Here is an 18,544-nt window from a genome sequence, read left to right as displayed (position 1 = left end):
GACCTGCAACTATTGCGTGAATATTGATAACGCCTATTCTTCACAGCTTTATTTCGTTTCTAATATCAAAGCTCGTATGTCGTCAATTTTTTTTTTCGCATTTTGGGCACAGCCCATCATCAGAACATGTGCCAAAAACATAATTTAATAAACGTTCTGGTTGCACTTAGATGACAATTATGATCTTTTTGGTAGATACCCCGTGATGAGGGCTATGTCCGAAACAAGTACACAAATAAATTTTTTTTATCATCGAGTGAACTGTTACTGTTGCGAGGCAATGAAATACAGCGGTGGAGAGAAGGCGTATTCATTATTAATCTCCAGGCCTACAGTCATACTTGCTCTTTTAATTTTCTCCAGTGTTTGTTGAAATTATTCTGGATAAGACAGTGACATCTGGAAGTCTAAGGTTAACTTGATGATCCAAAGACATCTTCCGTGGCTGCATAAAATAGATTTGGTGACACTGAATCACCCTTTAAAGCCATATTGACTGCTAACCGACTGTAACTGTTCCAAAAATAGGGAAAGGTTTTTCAGAGACCGCTGTCAGTCTCAAAACTCGTTGACAAATTACTTAATGAAGCAACAAGTTTCGAGGTAAAATTCTCAGCTTCAGGCTACACCGGTAATACAAAAACATTTAACAAAAGTACACATAGGTACTAAAGTTGTTCTGTACAGTCTTGGCATGTTCTGTGGTCAGCCTGTGAAGAAAGATAAGAATAACGTAATGTGATGGAATATGCGGTTCTTACGTTGGTTTACTGTTCATTAAAAATATTTAAATAATCACTCACTTTGTTAATACAAAACGGATGTATTTTTATGTGAACAGCAGACCGACATACGAAGTGAATATTTCTTCAAATTACGTTGTCCTCTTTATCCACAGAGTGGCAACACAGCACATAGCAAGAGTGTACAGAGCAAGTTTAATATCTATGTGTGCTTTTGTTAAATGTTTTTATTCTGACATTGTTGCCTGAAGACCAAATTTACACCTCGAAACATGCTGCTTCACTAAGTGAATCAACAAATTCTGTGACTGGTAGTAGCCTCTGACACACCTTTTCATAGTGTCAACTTGCCTAAATCCTTTCTCAGTTCTGAACTTTCCACTCACTCGATGTAATCTTTCAGCACTTTGTAAGAATAATTTTAAAGTCTCCAGACAACAGAGTGGGGGGGGGGAGGGGGGGAGAGAGAGAGAGAGAGAGAGAGAGAGAGAGAGAGAGAGAGAGAGAGAGAGAGAAATACTTGGCTATTTCCTAAAAAGGCATCGAAGGGACAGGGGGAGAGAGACAGCTGTCTAGAATGCAGACGTCTGGGCACCGGGAGACCATGGAGAGCGTTTCACATGCATTGCTGTGCACTACACTACACTACACTACAGTTGGTTGTCACTCACCTCGTCCTTGCCCTTGACAATACACATCTTGACGTCCTCGTCCGGCGAGTACCACGTCAGACGCTGAAACAGAAGGAGAAGCTTTTGTTAGTGGTGGCAAGATCATTAGAAAAACCACGCAGTTGAGGCCTGTAAAAATGGAAATGCCGTGTGGCCAGGGCCTCCCGTCGGCTAGACTGTTCGCCTGGTGCAAGTCTTTCGAGTGAACTTGCGTGTCGATGGCGATGAAATTATGATTATAAGGACAACACAACACCCAGTCCCTGAGCGGAGAATTCATTTTGTTCGCTATTGTTCGTTGCGTTTGGTCTGGTCGGACGTCACAAGACATCCGTTCAAGTTGATCGTTGATTCCTTTACTCAGTTTTTTTTATTACAGAGGGCAAGCGACCTTCTGACCAAACACGCTGAGCTACCTGCCGGCAACCGTTAGGTATGACATTCCGTCGCGCTGACCACTGAGCTACCAGGGGGTGGACAGCTGAGGTCTATGGTGCCTTGCAACAAAGCAACTGCACCAAATTTTCGTGTCGACGGGTGGAGGTCGTGCAGGTTGCAGGCCGTGCAGTAACACGGGCACGCCTCGCTGTCTCGTGGGATTTCGCAGCCAACAGCGAGCCGCCGGGAAAAACGCGGCCTAGTTGACGCCCTTGGCAGGCCAAGTTGTTTACTCGCTGGGCCAGCCTGCAACATCACCTCTCCCATGTTCTGTATCTCTCCTACTCTGTTTTAGCGTGAAAACATTTATACTTTCGTTGGTCGAAATTTCTTGCGTGACAAAAAACCGTCAGATCTGAATCGCTAAAACAACACTGCAGAATTTTTAAGCAATTTTTTAAAAAAATAACATTTTGACCGTTTTTATTATTACATTTTTATTATTAGATTGCAAAGTCAGACTAAAGAAATTCTTAGTTTATAAAACCGCTGACCTTTAAACTCCCTGAAAATCGTGATCAGAACTGTCTTCTTCTTCTTCTTCCTCCTCCTCCTCTACATCGTTACTGTTGTCCTCTTCATTTATAAGACGGTCTTCACTGTCATCGAGAGCGTTACTTATGCCGCAATTGTTGAAAGGTTTAACAATAATGCCTTCTATCACTCTAGACCAAGACTGTTTTGTCCACTGATACATTTGTTTGATTAAAGGTTGTTTTAAAGCTCCTGTCGGCGTGAATTCATGTTGGGTTTCATCCATCATCCATTTATTCCATTCCTCCAACAGATAAAATTTAAATTGTTTATTTATTGAGACATCAAAAGGTTGCAATTGTGAGGTAAGTCCACCCAGAATAACAGCAAGCTCTGTATTTTCCTGTCTCAATTTCACTTTCACAGAATTTTCCAAATGACTGCTAAACCGATCTAGCACAAGAAGATAACTCTTCTTCAATGAAACACCTTTCCTTCTCTCCCACATTCTGTTAATCCATAGTTTTCTTTCCAGCTTCGTCCGTCCAACACTTGTCATGTACATGAACAACAACACCTGGCAGTATTTCAGAAGGTACTGGCATTGTTTTGCGCTTGATCATTGGATTAAGTTTAGCACCATCAGCACGACGTGAAAGGACAACGGTGTAGTGCATCTTTTTCTGGCCATTTGTTTTCGCAGTTACTGTTTTACCACAGTTCTGTTACTCAGCACATCAAATGTCAGAGGAGTTTAGTCCACCCTTATTATTCGGCTTAGTTCCAAACTGGTTTTCTTTCCGTGTTGAATAATAAAGATATGGAAAGACATTTTCTCTTCATACTCTTCTGGCATTTTCTGAGATATTTTGGTTTTGGCCCTCATGCTAAGTACAGGGGCCTTCATAAACCTGTAACACCAACCAACTCCACCCTCGAAAAAAATTTGGAAATTTGTGGTTAGGTCTTATGGGACCAAACTGCTGAGGTCATCGGTCCCTAAGCTTATGCACGACTGAATCTAACTTAAAGTAACTTACGCTAAGGACAACACACACACACACACACACACACACACACACACACACACACACACACATGCCCGAGGGAAGACTCGAACTTCCGATGAAGGCAGCCGCGCGGACCGTGACAAGATGCCATTGAAGTCCTAAGTTCTACTGTAGCGCTAGCTTGCGAGCGTGTATTTGAATCATTAATTCCAATGCCATTTTGATGGTGTCCTACAATCTATTTCAATAAATCTTTTAGTTTTGATCAGTTTGCATTCAGACATCTATTTGCATGTTCGCGCATTTAGTCTTCCTCTTTTTAAAAAGTTGTTTACTAGCCCATCAACCGCGAATGGTTTTTTCTGTTAGTGGAGGGCCAAAATGCCGCTCATATGCTATTACTTTCCATTTATAGCCCGCGTCATACGAATATCTTATTTTTTCCATTACGAAAATAGCTACTAACAAAAATATTGTACTGTTACGTATAACACACATCACTTTCAATTCATGTTCACTGGCAATGTTGACTGCAATGTAGCATCATAGACTAGACAGTGTTCTCGGTGTGTGGTGGCGGGGCGGGAGGGAGGCAGTGTTACCGTGCTTGTGAATTACCGCAACTCATGTTCGTCGCATCGGTGCACTGCTGCTGCCAGTTGAATTCAATGTTTGCATATACAGTAGCATTAGGTTACCCGAAGTATCGAATATATGCCATTTTTAAGACTAGCGGGAATTTTAAATCAAACACTGGATATTTTTATATTAATTTCGAGTATAAGGCGATCTGAAGTTTCGAGGTTATTTTCAGAAGAAAAAAGTGTGTCTTATACTCCACAGCCGCGCGGGATTAGCCGAGCGGTCAACGGCGCTGCAGTCACGGACTGTGTGGCTGGTCCCGGCGGAGGTTCGAGTCCTCCCTCGGGCATGTGTGTGTGATTGTCCTTAGGATAATTTAGGTTAAGTAGTGTGTAAGCTTAGGGACTGATGACCTTAGCAGTTAAGTTCCATAGGGTTTCACACACGTTTGAACATTTTTTACAGTCCGTAAAATTCGGATAACGCGCAAACAGTGGTTGAGCCCACTACGGATAGATCATTTCTGCACAGGTATCTCGCGTAATATTGATGAAGTCATCGTACCAATGAAGGCGCATGCACGTGATTGCTACAAATTACCTTTGCGTAAAGTTATAAATTGGCGTAGCGTGGAAATGCTTTTAGCTAGAACATTGCTTCTGGGGTCATTGTAATGAGTATGCGGAGCATTAATGGGACCTACAGGCAGACAACAAAAATTCAAGAGTAAATCGGTATTAAACTGAAAATTACAGAGTAATGAAAGGTGTCGTATAACTGGTAAATATGTTCGGAATTACAGAAAACGCAGTTCAGAGGAAAGCTGGCTTCGGAACGAATCCGAAAAGTCTAAAAAGTCCAGCGCCGCGCGAATGCGATCGGTACAGTAGCTTCGAAAATGATAAAAACGGTATTTCGCGATTACGTAGCTGGCATATAGCGTAAATAGCGACCAACGACAGGATTAACTTGAGATTTATCTGTTCTGTAACCACCGCACTATTTTGTGTAACGACTGTATTAAAGATACTGATACTTAAATTACACAATAATATGAAACACTTATTATAAATTTATCCCAACGTTTTCACAAAAATATATTGCCCAATCTGGTACTGCGCGCACATTTTTAATATATTTTTAATTTTATTTACTTCGGTTTTCGGTAACATTGACCCCACGGCCAGCAATAGTTATAACTGTACAGAATTAAAGTAAAACGAAATAATTAAGTTAGGTTTGTTGATACAATAACACACGCAGGAACTTCAGGAAGTCGTCTCACGCTAACACCACTAAGCGAAAAGTGTGGTCCATTGACAGCAGAACGTTTCCGGATTTCCTGCAGACACATTTCTGCTACAGTACGAATGACAGGCGCCATCACAGTGTGGGAGTGAAATGGCAACTAGAAACGCAAAAAAATGGTTCAAATGGCTCTGAGCACTATGGGACTCAACTGCTGAGGTCATTAGTCCCCTAGAACTTAGAACTAGTTAAAACTAACTAACCTAAGGACATCACAAACATCCATGCCCGAGGCAGGATTCGAACCTGCGCCCGTAGCGGTCTTGCGGTTCCAGACTGCAGCGCCTTTAACCGCACGGCCACTTCGGCCGGCTACTAGAAACGCACTCTTAAGTTGGAATACGGAGGACAGTACGATTCTTGTGGGCAAAACGTGTGAATTGCACACAAACTGAGCGTGAAACTCTGACAGTTTATGACTAAAAACGACGTCGCGTCCTGCCATAGTGAAACGGTGCCAACAATTTGGCCAATGATGCACAGACACCATCCCATTTCCGTCTTTTCGGCAAGTTGAAAACTGATTCCCGAATGTCTGCGTGAGCAAGAAGCGGACTGCTGTCGTCGAGGAACTAAACAACATTTGTAGAACGATCCGACCGTTGTTTACAGATGTTTGGTGACTATGTTGAAAAATAGTGTCATGCATCTGTGTCACTTTGAAACGTAGTGCAGCATTCAATGAAAGTTACTTTGCCTGCCACCAAAATGTGTAGCTTATCTATTGAAGTCTCCTCGTACTAAAGAGATTTCGTTATGCTAAGTCTACTCTGAGGGGACGAAAGTCATGGCACACTTCCTAACTTCGTGTAGGATCTTCTTTTGCCCGGCGTAGAACAGCTACTCGGCATGTCATGGACTCGACAAGTCGATGGATGTCCCCTGCAGAAATGCTGAACCACGATACCTCATAGCCATCCGTAATAGCGGAAGCGTTGCCAGTACAGGACGTTGTCCACGAACTCATCTCTCGATTATGTCCCATTAATATTAGATGGGATTTGTGTCGGACGATCTGGGTGACCAAATCACCCGCTAGAACTGTCCAGAATGTTCTTCAAACCAATCCAGAACAACTGTAGCCCGGTACATGGAATTGTTGTGTGGGAATACGAAGTCCACAAATGGCTGCAAATAGTTTCCAAGCAGTCGTACATAACCGTTTATATTAATGATCCGTTCATTTGGACCAGAGGACCCAGTCCATTCACTATAAACTCAACCCTCACAGTTATGAAGCCATACCAGTTTGCACGTTGCCTTCAGTCTTTGGCTTCGTAGGGTCTGCGCCAAACTCGAACCGTAGCATCAGATCTTACCAAATGAAATCGGGATTCATCTGATCTGGCCACGGTTTTCCAGTCATCTAGGTTCAAAAATGGTTCAAATGGCTCTGAGCACTATGGGACTTAACATCTGAAGTCATCAGTCCCCTAGAACTTAGAGCTACTTAAACCTAACTAACCTAAGGACATCACACACATCCATGTCCGAGGCAGGATTCGAACCTGCGACCGTAGCAGTCGCGCGGTTCCGGACTGAAGCGCCTAGAACCGCTCGGCCACCGCGGCCGGCAGTCCTCTAGCATCCAACCGACACGGCCACGAGCCCAGGAAAGGCGTTGCAGGTGGGTTTCGTGCTATTAACAAAGCATTCGCCTCGTCTGTCTGCTGCCATTGCCCAAAACTCCAAATTTTGCCGCGCTGTCCTAACGGATACGTTTGTCGTACGTCCCAGATTAATTTCTTCAGTTATTTCACGAAGCGTTGTTGGTTTGTTTGCACTGACAACTCTAAGCAAACGCCGCTGCTCTTAATCGGCCACTGTGGTGTCTGATGGGAGGCAATGCTTGAAATTTGGTACTTTCGTCACACTTCTGACGCTGTGGATCTCGGAATATTCAATTTCCCAACGATTTCCGAAATGGAATGTCCCACGCGTCTAGCTCCAGCTACCAATTCGCGTTCAGAGTCTGTTAATTCCCACCGTTTCACACGAATCAGCTGGGTCCAAATAACAGCTCCGCCAATACACTGCACTGCCCTCTCATGCCTTGTGTACGCGATACTGCCTTCATGTTAATGTCGCTCTACCATGGCTTTTGTATGCTCAGTATATTCTTGCTACGAAATATCTTGCCATTGGCCAGCCACATCTGCTCAGGCACAAATATGCCGGCCGCGGTGGTCTCGCGGTTCTAGGCGCGCAGTCCGGAACCGTGCGACTGCTACGGTCGCAGGTTCGAATCCTGCCTCGGACATGGATGTGTGTGATGTCCTTAGGTTAGTTAGGTTTAAGTAGTTCTAAGTTCTAGGGGACTAATGACCACAGCAGTTGAGTCCCATAGTGCTCAGAGCCATCAGGCACAAATATAGTTTGTTCCAATGCCGCAGGCGCTCCTCTAACCGTGACAAGTCACGCGTCGAGCATCGCTAGTACACCCCGTGTTATGTAAACATTACTACGACGAACTACTACACGGCTGCTGGCACGCCGGCCTCTGGCAACCGGCACCAAGAGCGCCAGCGTCACTCTCCAGCAGCGCGCGCATCGCCGACTGCGGCGCTGCCATCGCCGGAATTGCGTTGCATCCGCCGTCACGTGCAAGCCGAGTGCAGCGCAGTAACATTCCCCCAGCTGCCTATAAAGAAGCCGCTGGAGCAGAAGCCGGCAGCAAGCAGACCAGTTCATGCTCCGGGTCAAACGCCGACTCACTGCCCATCACTGGGAGTTGACAATGGCCGTGCCACGCCGCTCCGCTGGTCATCGCTTACGGAGCTTCGCCCTTTCAACGCTCGTCTCCTCCGTGCATCCATGGAAGATACGCAACTGCATCAACAGCGATCCGTCAGTCTTCACCCTTGGTGCCTCGCCTCCTTGGACGCTGCCTTCCCCAGATTTGGTGTCCCTGGAACTGGTATTCTTTTATGTGACCTTTATTTGACGGATTTCAGATCGATTCCGTATTTCTGGATTTCCGGAAGGCTTTTGACACTGTACCACACAAGCGGCTCGTAGTGAAATTGCGTGCTTATGGAATATCGTCTCAGTTATGTGACTGGATTTGTGATTTCCTGTCAGAGAGGTCACAGTTCGTAGTAATTGACGGATAGTCATTGAGTAAAACAGAAGTGATTTCTGGCGTTCCCCAAGATAGTCTTATAGGCCTTTTGCTGTTCCTTATCTATATAAACGGTTTGGGAGACAATCCGAGCAGCCGCCTTATGTTGTTTGCAGATGACGCTGTCGTTTATCGACTAATAAATCAAACAAACTGCAAAACGATTTAGGAAAGATAACTGAATGGTGCGAAAAGTGGCAGTTGACCCTAAATAACGAAAAGTGAGGTCATCCACATGAGTGCTAAAAGGAATTCGTTAAACTTCGGTTACACGATAAATCAGTCTAATCCAAAAGCCGTAAATTCAACTAAATACCTCGGTATTACCATTACAAACAACTTAAATTGGAAGGAACACACAGAAAATGTTGTGGGGAAGGCTAACCAAAGACTGCGTTTTGTTGGCAGGACACATAGAAAATGTAACAGACTTACTAAGGAGACTGCCTACACTACGCTTGTCCGCCCTCTTTTAGAATACTGCTGCGCGGTGTGTGATCCTTACCAGATAGGACTGACGGAGTACATGGAAAAAGTTTAAAGAAGGGCAGCACGTCTCGTATTATCACGAAATATGGGAGAGAGTGTCACAGAAATGGTACAGGATTTGGGCTGGACATCATTAAAAGAAAGGCATTTTTCGTTGCGACGGAATCTTCTCACGAAATTCCAGTCACCAACTTTCTCCTCCGAATGCGAAAATATTTTGACACCGACCTACATAGGGAGGAACGACAACCAAGATAAAATAAGGGAAATCAGAGCTCGTACGGAAAGATATAGGTATTCATTCTTTCCGCGCGCTATACGAGATTGGAATAACAGAGAATTGTGAAGTTGGTTCGATGAACCCTCTGCCAGGCACTTCAATGTGATTTGCAGAGGATCCATGTAGATGCAGATGTAACTAGCAGTCACCGTCATAACATTATTACGAGCCAGGTCACGATAGACCTGACACCGCGTTCATACCAGATCACGAGGAACCTTTTCAGTTGCATTTATCGGAAGTTACGTTATATTCTCTACTGTGTTAATGAAGTGTCATACGCAACCCTGAAACTCAGCAGTTAAGTCTCATAAGATTTCACACACATACGTTTAGAACCATGAGTGACAGGCTGAACACAATAAATGATAAGGTCATCAGTCCCTAAGCTTACACACTACTTAACCTAAATTATCCAAGGACAAACACACACACCCATGCCCGAGGGAGGACTCGAACCTCGACCGGGACCAGCCGCACAGTCCATGACTGCAGCGCCTATGACCGCTCGGCTAATCCCGCGCGGCACTAAACTTACTAAAGCTTTAAAAATAAAATAAACTTTAGTAACGTTCTAAATCATTATTCCGCATATCTACATGTTTATTTATCAACATAGTCACACTGGCGAACGAAACATTTCTCCCAATGACAGACCTATTTGATGATAACGTCACTGTAGACTGTTTCACTTTGATGACGGAGCCACCACCTGACCTCTGCTTGCACCGCTTGATCACTATCAAAGTGATGTCCTGGAATATAATTTTTCAGTTTTGGAAGAAAAAATATCAAATGTGACCAAGTTAGAACTATGTGTCGGATGATCGATGACATCGATACCAAGGCGTCGAATTGTTGCAGATGTAGCGCTCGTGTGTGGTCTGGCATTTTCGCGTCGAAGGAGAGGGTGCTCCCTGTGTGGACAAACTCTTCGAATACGAAACTCGATTACAGCACACTGCTTCTCACGCACCGACAGAGTTACATTACACACCGCCGTGCTGCATGCTACGATTCGGAGCGCTCTAGCGCATAAAAAATTCGGAGACACACTTTTCGGCACGCTCTCGTACTTTTTACATATACACATAGCAGTTCATTAAAAACGAAAACAAAAATACGAAGGTACAACGCATTATTCCAACTAGACTGTCTCCATAAAATTACTTTAGCCAAGTGAACTTACAGTAACGAAAAAGTGGTAACCGCGTGATCAGGCCAAGAAGACCAATTGCCGTTCATACTCACTCCTTCGCCACCGGATGCGGCATGCTGGGGCATGGAGTCAGTGCACAGAATTCACGGCCGTTGTCGGAAGTTCCTACAATGGAACCGCTACCTCTCAATCAGATAGCTCCCTAGTTGGTCTCATGAGGCTGAGTGCATCCCAGTCCAGTCCTCCCACCAAATAAAAGTCTCTGGCATTACCAGGACTCTAACCTGGGCCCGCAAGGATGGTTTTTTAGTTGACCATTCGGCTATGGAGGCGGACGGACTTAAAGCGCAAAGTTTAAATCTGTATAATATTCTCCTTTATTCTTATTACGTTTAACTATGAAGGGGCAAGTTGGCAGCTGTTTCAACGAAACTCGCTAACTGTGCCGCTAGACTGACTAGCACTCGGAACTACGGCCTTTGTGGTCTGCAGGGAAACACTACACCGACTGAGTTATCCAAACATATTTCATGGCTCACTTTCACAGCTTTATTCCCATCAAGTTTTCACACACGGAATAGTTTCATACAATAGCGTACGACTGCATGACAACAGACCGAAATGACGCGACTATTTTCTCTCGCCAGTAGTCTACCACAATCTCACACGGCCAAACGATCTTTCACCAATGACGGTGTCTTCAAACTATCGAATAAACTCAGCTGTTAATACGATACGATAGTGTATCGCCTGTTGTATTCAGAAATACGATGCAGGCATGCATATCTGAAGGAACAGGCGTGGCAACGACTACAGTCGTTATGAAATAGATCGAATGTATCCGCAGTTGCGAATATGGACAACCATCAGCTGTATAATGGAATGACGACAATGAAAATATGTGCCAGACCGGGACTCGAATTCGGATTTCCTGCTTATCGCGAGCGGGCGCCTTACCATTAGGCTATCCGAGCCAGACCCACACTTCCATATGTCGTCAACCATGTTTCTACAAGCTGAGTCGTACACGCATTGTGTACACTACTGGCCATTAAAATTGCTACACCAAGAAGAAATGCAGATGATAAACGAGTGTTCATTGGACAAATATATTATACTACAACTGACATGTGATTACATTTTCACGCAGTTTGGGTGCATATATCCTAAGAAAACAGTACTCAGAACAACCACCTCTGGCCGTAATAATGGCCTCGATACGCCTGGGCATTGAGTCAAACAGAGCTTGGATGGCGTGTACAGGTACAGCTGGCCATGCAGCTTCAACACGATACCATAGTTCATCACGAGTAGTGACTGGCGTATTGTGACGAGCCAGTTGCTCGGCCACCATTGACCAGACGTTTTCAATTGGTGAGAGATCTGGAGAAGGTGCTGGTCAGGGCAGCAGTCGAACATTTTCTGTATCCAGAAAGGCCCGTACAGGACCTACAACATGCGGTCGTGCGTTATCCTGCTGAAATGTAGGGTTTCGCAGGGATCGAATGAAGGTTAGAGCCACGGGTCGTAACACATCTGAAATGTAACGTCCACAGTTCAAAGTGCCGTCAATGGGAACAAGAGGTGACCGAGACGTATAACCAATGGGGCACCCCATACCATCACGCCGGGTGATACGCCAGTATGGCGATGACGAATACACGCTTCCAATGTGCGTTCACTGCAATGTCGCCAAACACGGAAGCGACCATCATGCTGCTGTAAACAGAACCTGGATTCATCTGAAAAAATAACGTTTTGCCATTTGTGCACCCAGGTTCGTCGTCGAGTACACCATCGCAGGCACTCCTGTCACTGATGCAGCGTCAAGGGTAACCGCAGCCATGGTCTCCGAGCTGATAGACCATGCTGCTGCAAACGTTGTCGAACTGTTCTTGCAAACGTCCCATCTGTTGACTCAGGGATCGAGACGTGGCTGCATGATCCGTTACAGCCATGCGGATAAGATGCCTGTCATCTCGACTGCTAGTGATACGAGGCCGTTGGGATCCAGCATGGCGTTCCGTATTACCCTCCTAAACCCATCGATTCCATATCCTGCTGACAGTCATTGGATCTCGACCAACACGAGTACCAATGTCGCGATACGATAAACCGCAATCGCAATAGGCTACAATCCGACCTTTATCAAAGTCGGAAACGTGATGGTACGCATTTCTCCTCCCTACACGAGGCATCACAACAACGTTTCACAAGGCAACGCCGGTCAACTGCTGTTTGTGCATGAGAAATCGGTTGGAAACTTTCCTCATGTCAGCACGTTGTAGGTGTCGCCACCGGCGCCAACCTTGTGTGAATGCTCCGAAAAGCTAATCATTTGTATATCACAGCATGTTCTTCCTGTCGGTTAAATTTCGCGTCTGTAGCACGTCATCTTCGTGGTGTAGCAATTTTAATGGCCAGTAGTGTATATTCCCATACAGGGGAGACATATTAATTGAAAGACGCTTGTCCGGTGCCGGGGGATAAGTACGATATTCCTGTGCCTGCGTTGTTCTTAAGTATGGCGCAATGTTTCTTTGGATATGCAAGTTTGGGTCTAGACGTGAAGCGTGCTCGGATAGCTTAATGGCAAGGTGATAAGCGGGAAATTCGGGTTAGAGTCCCAGTCCGGCACAAATTTTCACTGTCGTCATTCCATTGTGATGGTTGTCCGTGTTCACAATTGCGAATACATTTAATGTACAGCTGTTGATATGCTCATCTGCTCATTATCTCTCGCACTGATGTACGACTGACAAGTTTTGAAATAACCTGTGGAATCGGATCACTTTGGGAGCAAGCTGGGCTCCTCTACTCCGGGTAAGTGAACCAGCTAAATGAAACTGTGACAAAGCTGAACACGAAGATTATTATATACTGGTGAAAGAGAAAATGTCCTCCACAAATATCTTTTCGGCGCTTGCTGGTAATGTTAATGATGTTTGACTTTTCTTGTAGTTCTATTTCCCTCCCTATCTCGCTGGATGTTCATGGGCATGTTGGAGAAAATAATTTCCATAAACATGCTAAGGAAAACTGCTCATTGCACCACCACAAGCAGCCAACGAAATAGTGAAACCAGCAATACTGTTGGGCTTTTGTGTTATGTACATAATTATTAAGAAAATGTTGCCTGTGTTCACAGGAGAAATATACCTAAAGTAAAACTGCGTCGATGCGAGCACGAAGTGCTCCTAGAACCAATGCAAAATTAACACTGGAAGTTGTCCTGTGCATTGATGGCACGCAGTGGTAATGTGATGGACACAGACGTAAAGTTCCGAGAGTTAGCGACACAAAATATGTGCATAACATCGGAGATACAGCCACAGGCTGAATAAATACTGCGGACGCAATGACCCCCCACCAAAAGTCTGGTCGAGGCGGTCTTATAGGCTAACCGCACAAATCCCACGCTCCAGAGAAACTCTGAACAGATTAGTAAATCACAGCTGGAATAGTATCTGGAAAACACTTACTGCCGGTACCCAAGATGGCTTCAGAAAAAGAAGGGAAACAGATTCAGTATTAACTACTGACATCTTGGCTGCAGTAGGCCGACGCAGCATCCTCACGGAAGTATTCCACAATATCTCCACTTTATTGATAACATCCATATTCCTACACCAACACACAAGCTCCGCGGTCTTAGTATCCCAGATACCTTAATCACAGAAATCTATTAGCTGTCCCACACTCGTTGGGCATATATTCTGTTAAGGAATGAGAATAGTGTGTGCGACGGCAATAACAATTGCTGAATATCTTTTGATAGACTCTTAATTTAGAAATAGCGCAAGTCAAACATACATTGACGGCTAAGGCGTCGTGTTCTTGTAGCGTGGAATGTCTAATAACCACAGTGTAATAATCAACTGGGGTATAGTAGGAATCACTTAGGACATATTGTCAATAGACAATTCTCTCCTGTTCTTAGGGGAGGGTCTGACGTGTGGGTCACCGATTATGATCAAGTTTTGCTAGGACGTTCTCGATTTAAAATAAACAGATACGTGTTTCCATTTTTTTTTGCTAGATACTCCATAGTTTTTGAAAAAATTTAGGTCTAATTTGATGACGGGAAATCATATTTTCAATGCTATACATCGGAAGATCCCCTAAAAAACCTTTTTTTAAATTAATTTAATATGGTGTCCATGGTTAATAATGTTCGAGTTATTCACGTGTCGTGGTTCCCTGCTGTATTTAAGGTACCCGCCATTCTAAGCGACTAGTAGAGTAAGATCTGTGTTCGAGCGTTCGAGGCATTAGGCTGCCAAACCACTAGTCAGTGTTCGATTCTCGGTCGTGGCTTATTTTCCATTCGATATTTTTTCAGTGTACCTGATAATAGTCTGATATTCGAAATATCTTTGTCTTTTTTGAAATAAAACATAGGGATGTGTGATTAATAATCCAATAAGTGATCCTGATACATGGCGGACTACGAGAGGTCTTCCCTAGATGATTACACTCAGCCGAACTGCACCGTGAAAGTGATACCACCGAAATGTACCTCTCTTTGTCAGCCGAGTAATGTTTAGTTTTTCCGACAGGTAACGAATTTTATTGCACAACTTCAAAATCATGTGGCATCAAAGCAGAGTAGGGCCGACAATATCTAAATTCATGCGTTTATAACATTACGTTTGGACTGCTTCTAAGCTAAGTCTGCCACCAAGCTTTTGCAACACACACCAATAGACGAAGAGTTAGGGTTACGCAATAATATACTCTAGGTCTATTTTTGTACTATGTATCACGACGAAAATAACTGTCTATACATCATACCATACTTGTTTGTTAATATCTCCCGATGTTTTACTTTAACAAAATGCAAAGAAAAGTGTTCAGAATATTATGATACACGCCGAAATAAATATCAAATTAAAAAAAAGTCACGACCAAGAACGGAATACGGGAAAGCAGTTTGGTAGCCTAATGCCATGACCGCACGATCACCGACGTCACTCTGCTAGACGCAGAATGACGGGTCCTCGAGTTACAATACGAAAACATAAAAACGTTAATAACACGAGAATTATTAACTTTGGACACTATATTATACTAATTTTAGACGATCTTTTGATGTATAGCAATGGACTAAGGAGTGTCTAGCAAAAGGCCGAAACACTTGTCTCTTTATTTTCAATATAGATTGCCCTTGCAAATCTGGATCGCAATCGGTAACCTGCATGTCAAAACCTCCCCTTGTCAGGCTTTAGATTAGATGATTAGATTAACGTGTCAGGTTAATAAAAAGTGTCTGTACAAGATATTACATTACACAAAATATTACATGTCACTTAATATTTTTAATATTTTTCTTTGTGGGGGTTGGGGAAATTACCCACTTACTATATTGAAAAATTCATCTAATGAGTAGAAGGAGTTGCCATTAAGAAATTCTTTTAATTTCCTTTTAAATGCTATATGACTATCTGTCAGACTTTTGATGCTATTACGAAAGTGACCGAAGACTTTTTAGGCAGCATAATTTACCCCCTTCTGAGTCAAAGTTAGATTTAACCTTGAGTAGTGAAGATCATTCTTTCTCCTAGTGTTCTAGCCATGTACACTGCTATTACTTTTGAATTCGTTCGGATTGCTAAAAACAAATTTCATAAGTGAATATATATAATGTGAGCCCACAGTGAAGATCTCTAGCTCTTTAAATAAGTGTCTGCAGGATGATCTTTGATGAGCTCCAGCAATTATTCTGATTACACGCCTTTGTGCAATGAACACTCTTTTACTCAATGATGAGTTACCCCAGAATATGATGCCATACGAAAGCAGAGAATGAAAATAGGCGTGGTAAGCTAATTTACTGAGATGTATATCGCCAAAATTTGCAATGACCCTAACAGCATAAGTAGCTGAACTCAAACGTTTCAGCAGATCCTCAGTGTGGTTTTTCCAGTTCAACCCCTCATCAATGCACACAGTTGGAAATTTTGAATATTCTACCTTAGCTACCGATTTCTGATCGAAGTCTATATTTATTAATGGTGTCATTCCATTTACTGTGTGGAACTGTATATACTGTGTTTTGTCAAAGTTTAATGAGAGCCCATCTGCAGAGAACCACTTAATGATTTTCTGAAAAACATCGTTTATAATTTCACCAGTTAATTCTTGTCTGTTGGGTGTGATAGCTATAAAGTACCAGCTTTGCATCTTCGTGAATATAGAATGTCAAGTCATTAAGATATATTAAGAACAGCAGAGGACCCAAGACCGAACCTTGCGGCGCCCCATTCTTGATTGTTCCCCAGTTTGAGAAATCACCAGTTAATTTTTACAGACAGATGGAATGCATTCGGGAGGACGACGGTTCAATCCCGTCTCCGGCCATCCTGATTTAGGTTTTCCGTGATTTCCCTAAATCTTTTCAGGCAAATGCCGGGATGGTTCCTTTGAAAGGGCACGGCCGATTTCCTTCCCAATCCTTCCCTAACCCGAGCTTGCGCTCCGTCTCTAATGACCTCGTTGTCGACGGGACGTTAAACACTAACCACAACCACCACCACAGATGGAATGTGCGCCGCAGTACAGAAGACGGACTGGAATGGTGAATACCGCAAGTAGAGCGCTCAGTGAAGCGGTTTGGGCTGGTGAGCTGGCGTACTTCAATAGTTCCAACAGACTGATGTCTGTAGCACCGTAGGCTGTACTGTGATCGCCAGCCCGTGGTGCGCCCAGGCCAGCGTGCGTGACATGGGCTGCTCGTCTACAGCCGGTATCATAATAAATGAGAAAACACCGTCTGGATCACAGTTTCTATTATTAACGAATACCAGTTTCGATCTGCCCCTCAGATCATTAGTCTACAGTGATATGAAGGACAAAAAACTTGAACTGTTGTCATTCATACCACTGTTGACAAAACTACACCTTGACGCGCCACACCTGATGGTTATCTGCAGGGCAGATCGAAACCGATAGTCGTTAATAAAAGATATTCTCATGCAGATGGATTATTTTCATTTACCATAACTGAGAGCACGGACTCTTAAGACACTGCGTCAATTATGAAATCAGTATGATGTCTAGATTCCTTACCTAAATGTATTATGCCAATGTGGATACCGTGAAATAATCATTGTTCAATATCTTTATATCGTCGTTTCCCTATATTCAGGTTTTTATCCCCCATCCCACACGAACTATGACCTAGCTTGCGTGCGTCTATGATACCTCTGAGTGGTTTTTCTGAAAATCTGAAGGAAAACCTAACTGACACTGAACTTTGAGTCGGTCCAGAGAAGTGCAGTGGACCAATTAGTAAATGCAGCTACTCACTTCTGGTCTGGTACAAATTTTCATTTGTTAAGACGTATTTGATTCAGTATTTCTGAACGGACTGCACTGTTATCATTTCTTATCAGTCCGTTCCATACCCTCAGTTCAATTCATTCCACTCGATAGTAGGAACATTTAGATGAGCGCACATTGCGTGGAAGCGCAATGAGATCATCCATTGTTTGTGCATATGGTTCCTGCTTTAGTTGCTAGATGGCACTGCTGTAACGTAAACAAACAATACGGCCGTTGCGTTGAGCAGTGTCGAAGCTATTTCAGTGATTCTGTTTTTGTATTTGCATGTCAAATCGCCGAATTTAATTCGCGATGGAATGATGATTGTGTAGGGAAATAATTCGCCAGCATACGAGAATATGCACACAAAACAGGAAGGCGTTTGTGTAATTAACGAGGCGCCTTAGAGAGTGGAATCTATTGATTTCGAACATTAAGAGGGGTGAGTGTTGACAAAAACGCCATTATTATTATTATTATTATTATTATTATTATTATTATTATTATAAAAGTAAACATTGTGAATAAGACTGTCGCGTGGAGTGGCCGCGCTGTTTGAGACGCCATGTCACAGACTGCGCGGCCCCTCCCGCCGCAGGTTCGAGTCGTCCCTCGGTCATGGGTGTGTGTATACATATGTGTGTGTGTGGTGTGTTTTTTCTTAGCATAAGTTAGATTAAGTAGTCTTTAAGTCTAGGGACCCATGACCTCAGCAGTTTGGTCCCTTAGGAATTCATACACATTTGAACATTTGAACAAACAAGACTATTATGATGGAATTGTATTTTATCACTAGTCTAACACTTCCCAAGCATTCACGACTGCTTGATATCTCGGCGGGTAATTCTTGGGGATCCCAGTAAAGTGACTTGAGTGGCTTCTTGTAGTTTGCAGAAGGATATTTTATCGTTGTGGACGATTTTCAAGTCTTTCATAGCTGCCAGTG

General features: G+C 43.6%; 1 protein-coding gene across 2 annotated transcripts in view; it reads right to left on the bottom strand.

The window, feature by feature from the left end:
* LOC124797855 (semaphorin-1A) overlaps positions 1-18,544 on the bottom strand; it is a 909,059-nt gene that overhangs the window by 108,954 nt on the left and 781,561 nt on the right. For both annotated transcript variants that reach the window (XM_047260924.1, XM_047260925.1), the window contains exon 5: positions 1,415-1,477. In XM_047260924.1, the coding sequence (XP_047116880.1) occupies positions 1,415-1,477 (63 nt within the window). The remainder of the gene's footprint in view (positions 1-1,414; positions 1,478-18,544) is intronic.

Source organism: Schistocerca piceifrons, chromosome 5 (genome assembly GCF_021461385.2).
Source record: "Schistocerca piceifrons isolate TAMUIC-IGC-003096 chromosome 5, iqSchPice1.1, whole genome shotgun sequence".
NCBI lineage: Eukaryota > Metazoa > Arthropoda > Insecta > Orthoptera > Acrididae > Schistocerca > Schistocerca piceifrons.
This window is presented reverse-complemented; position numbering and strand designations above follow the sequence as displayed.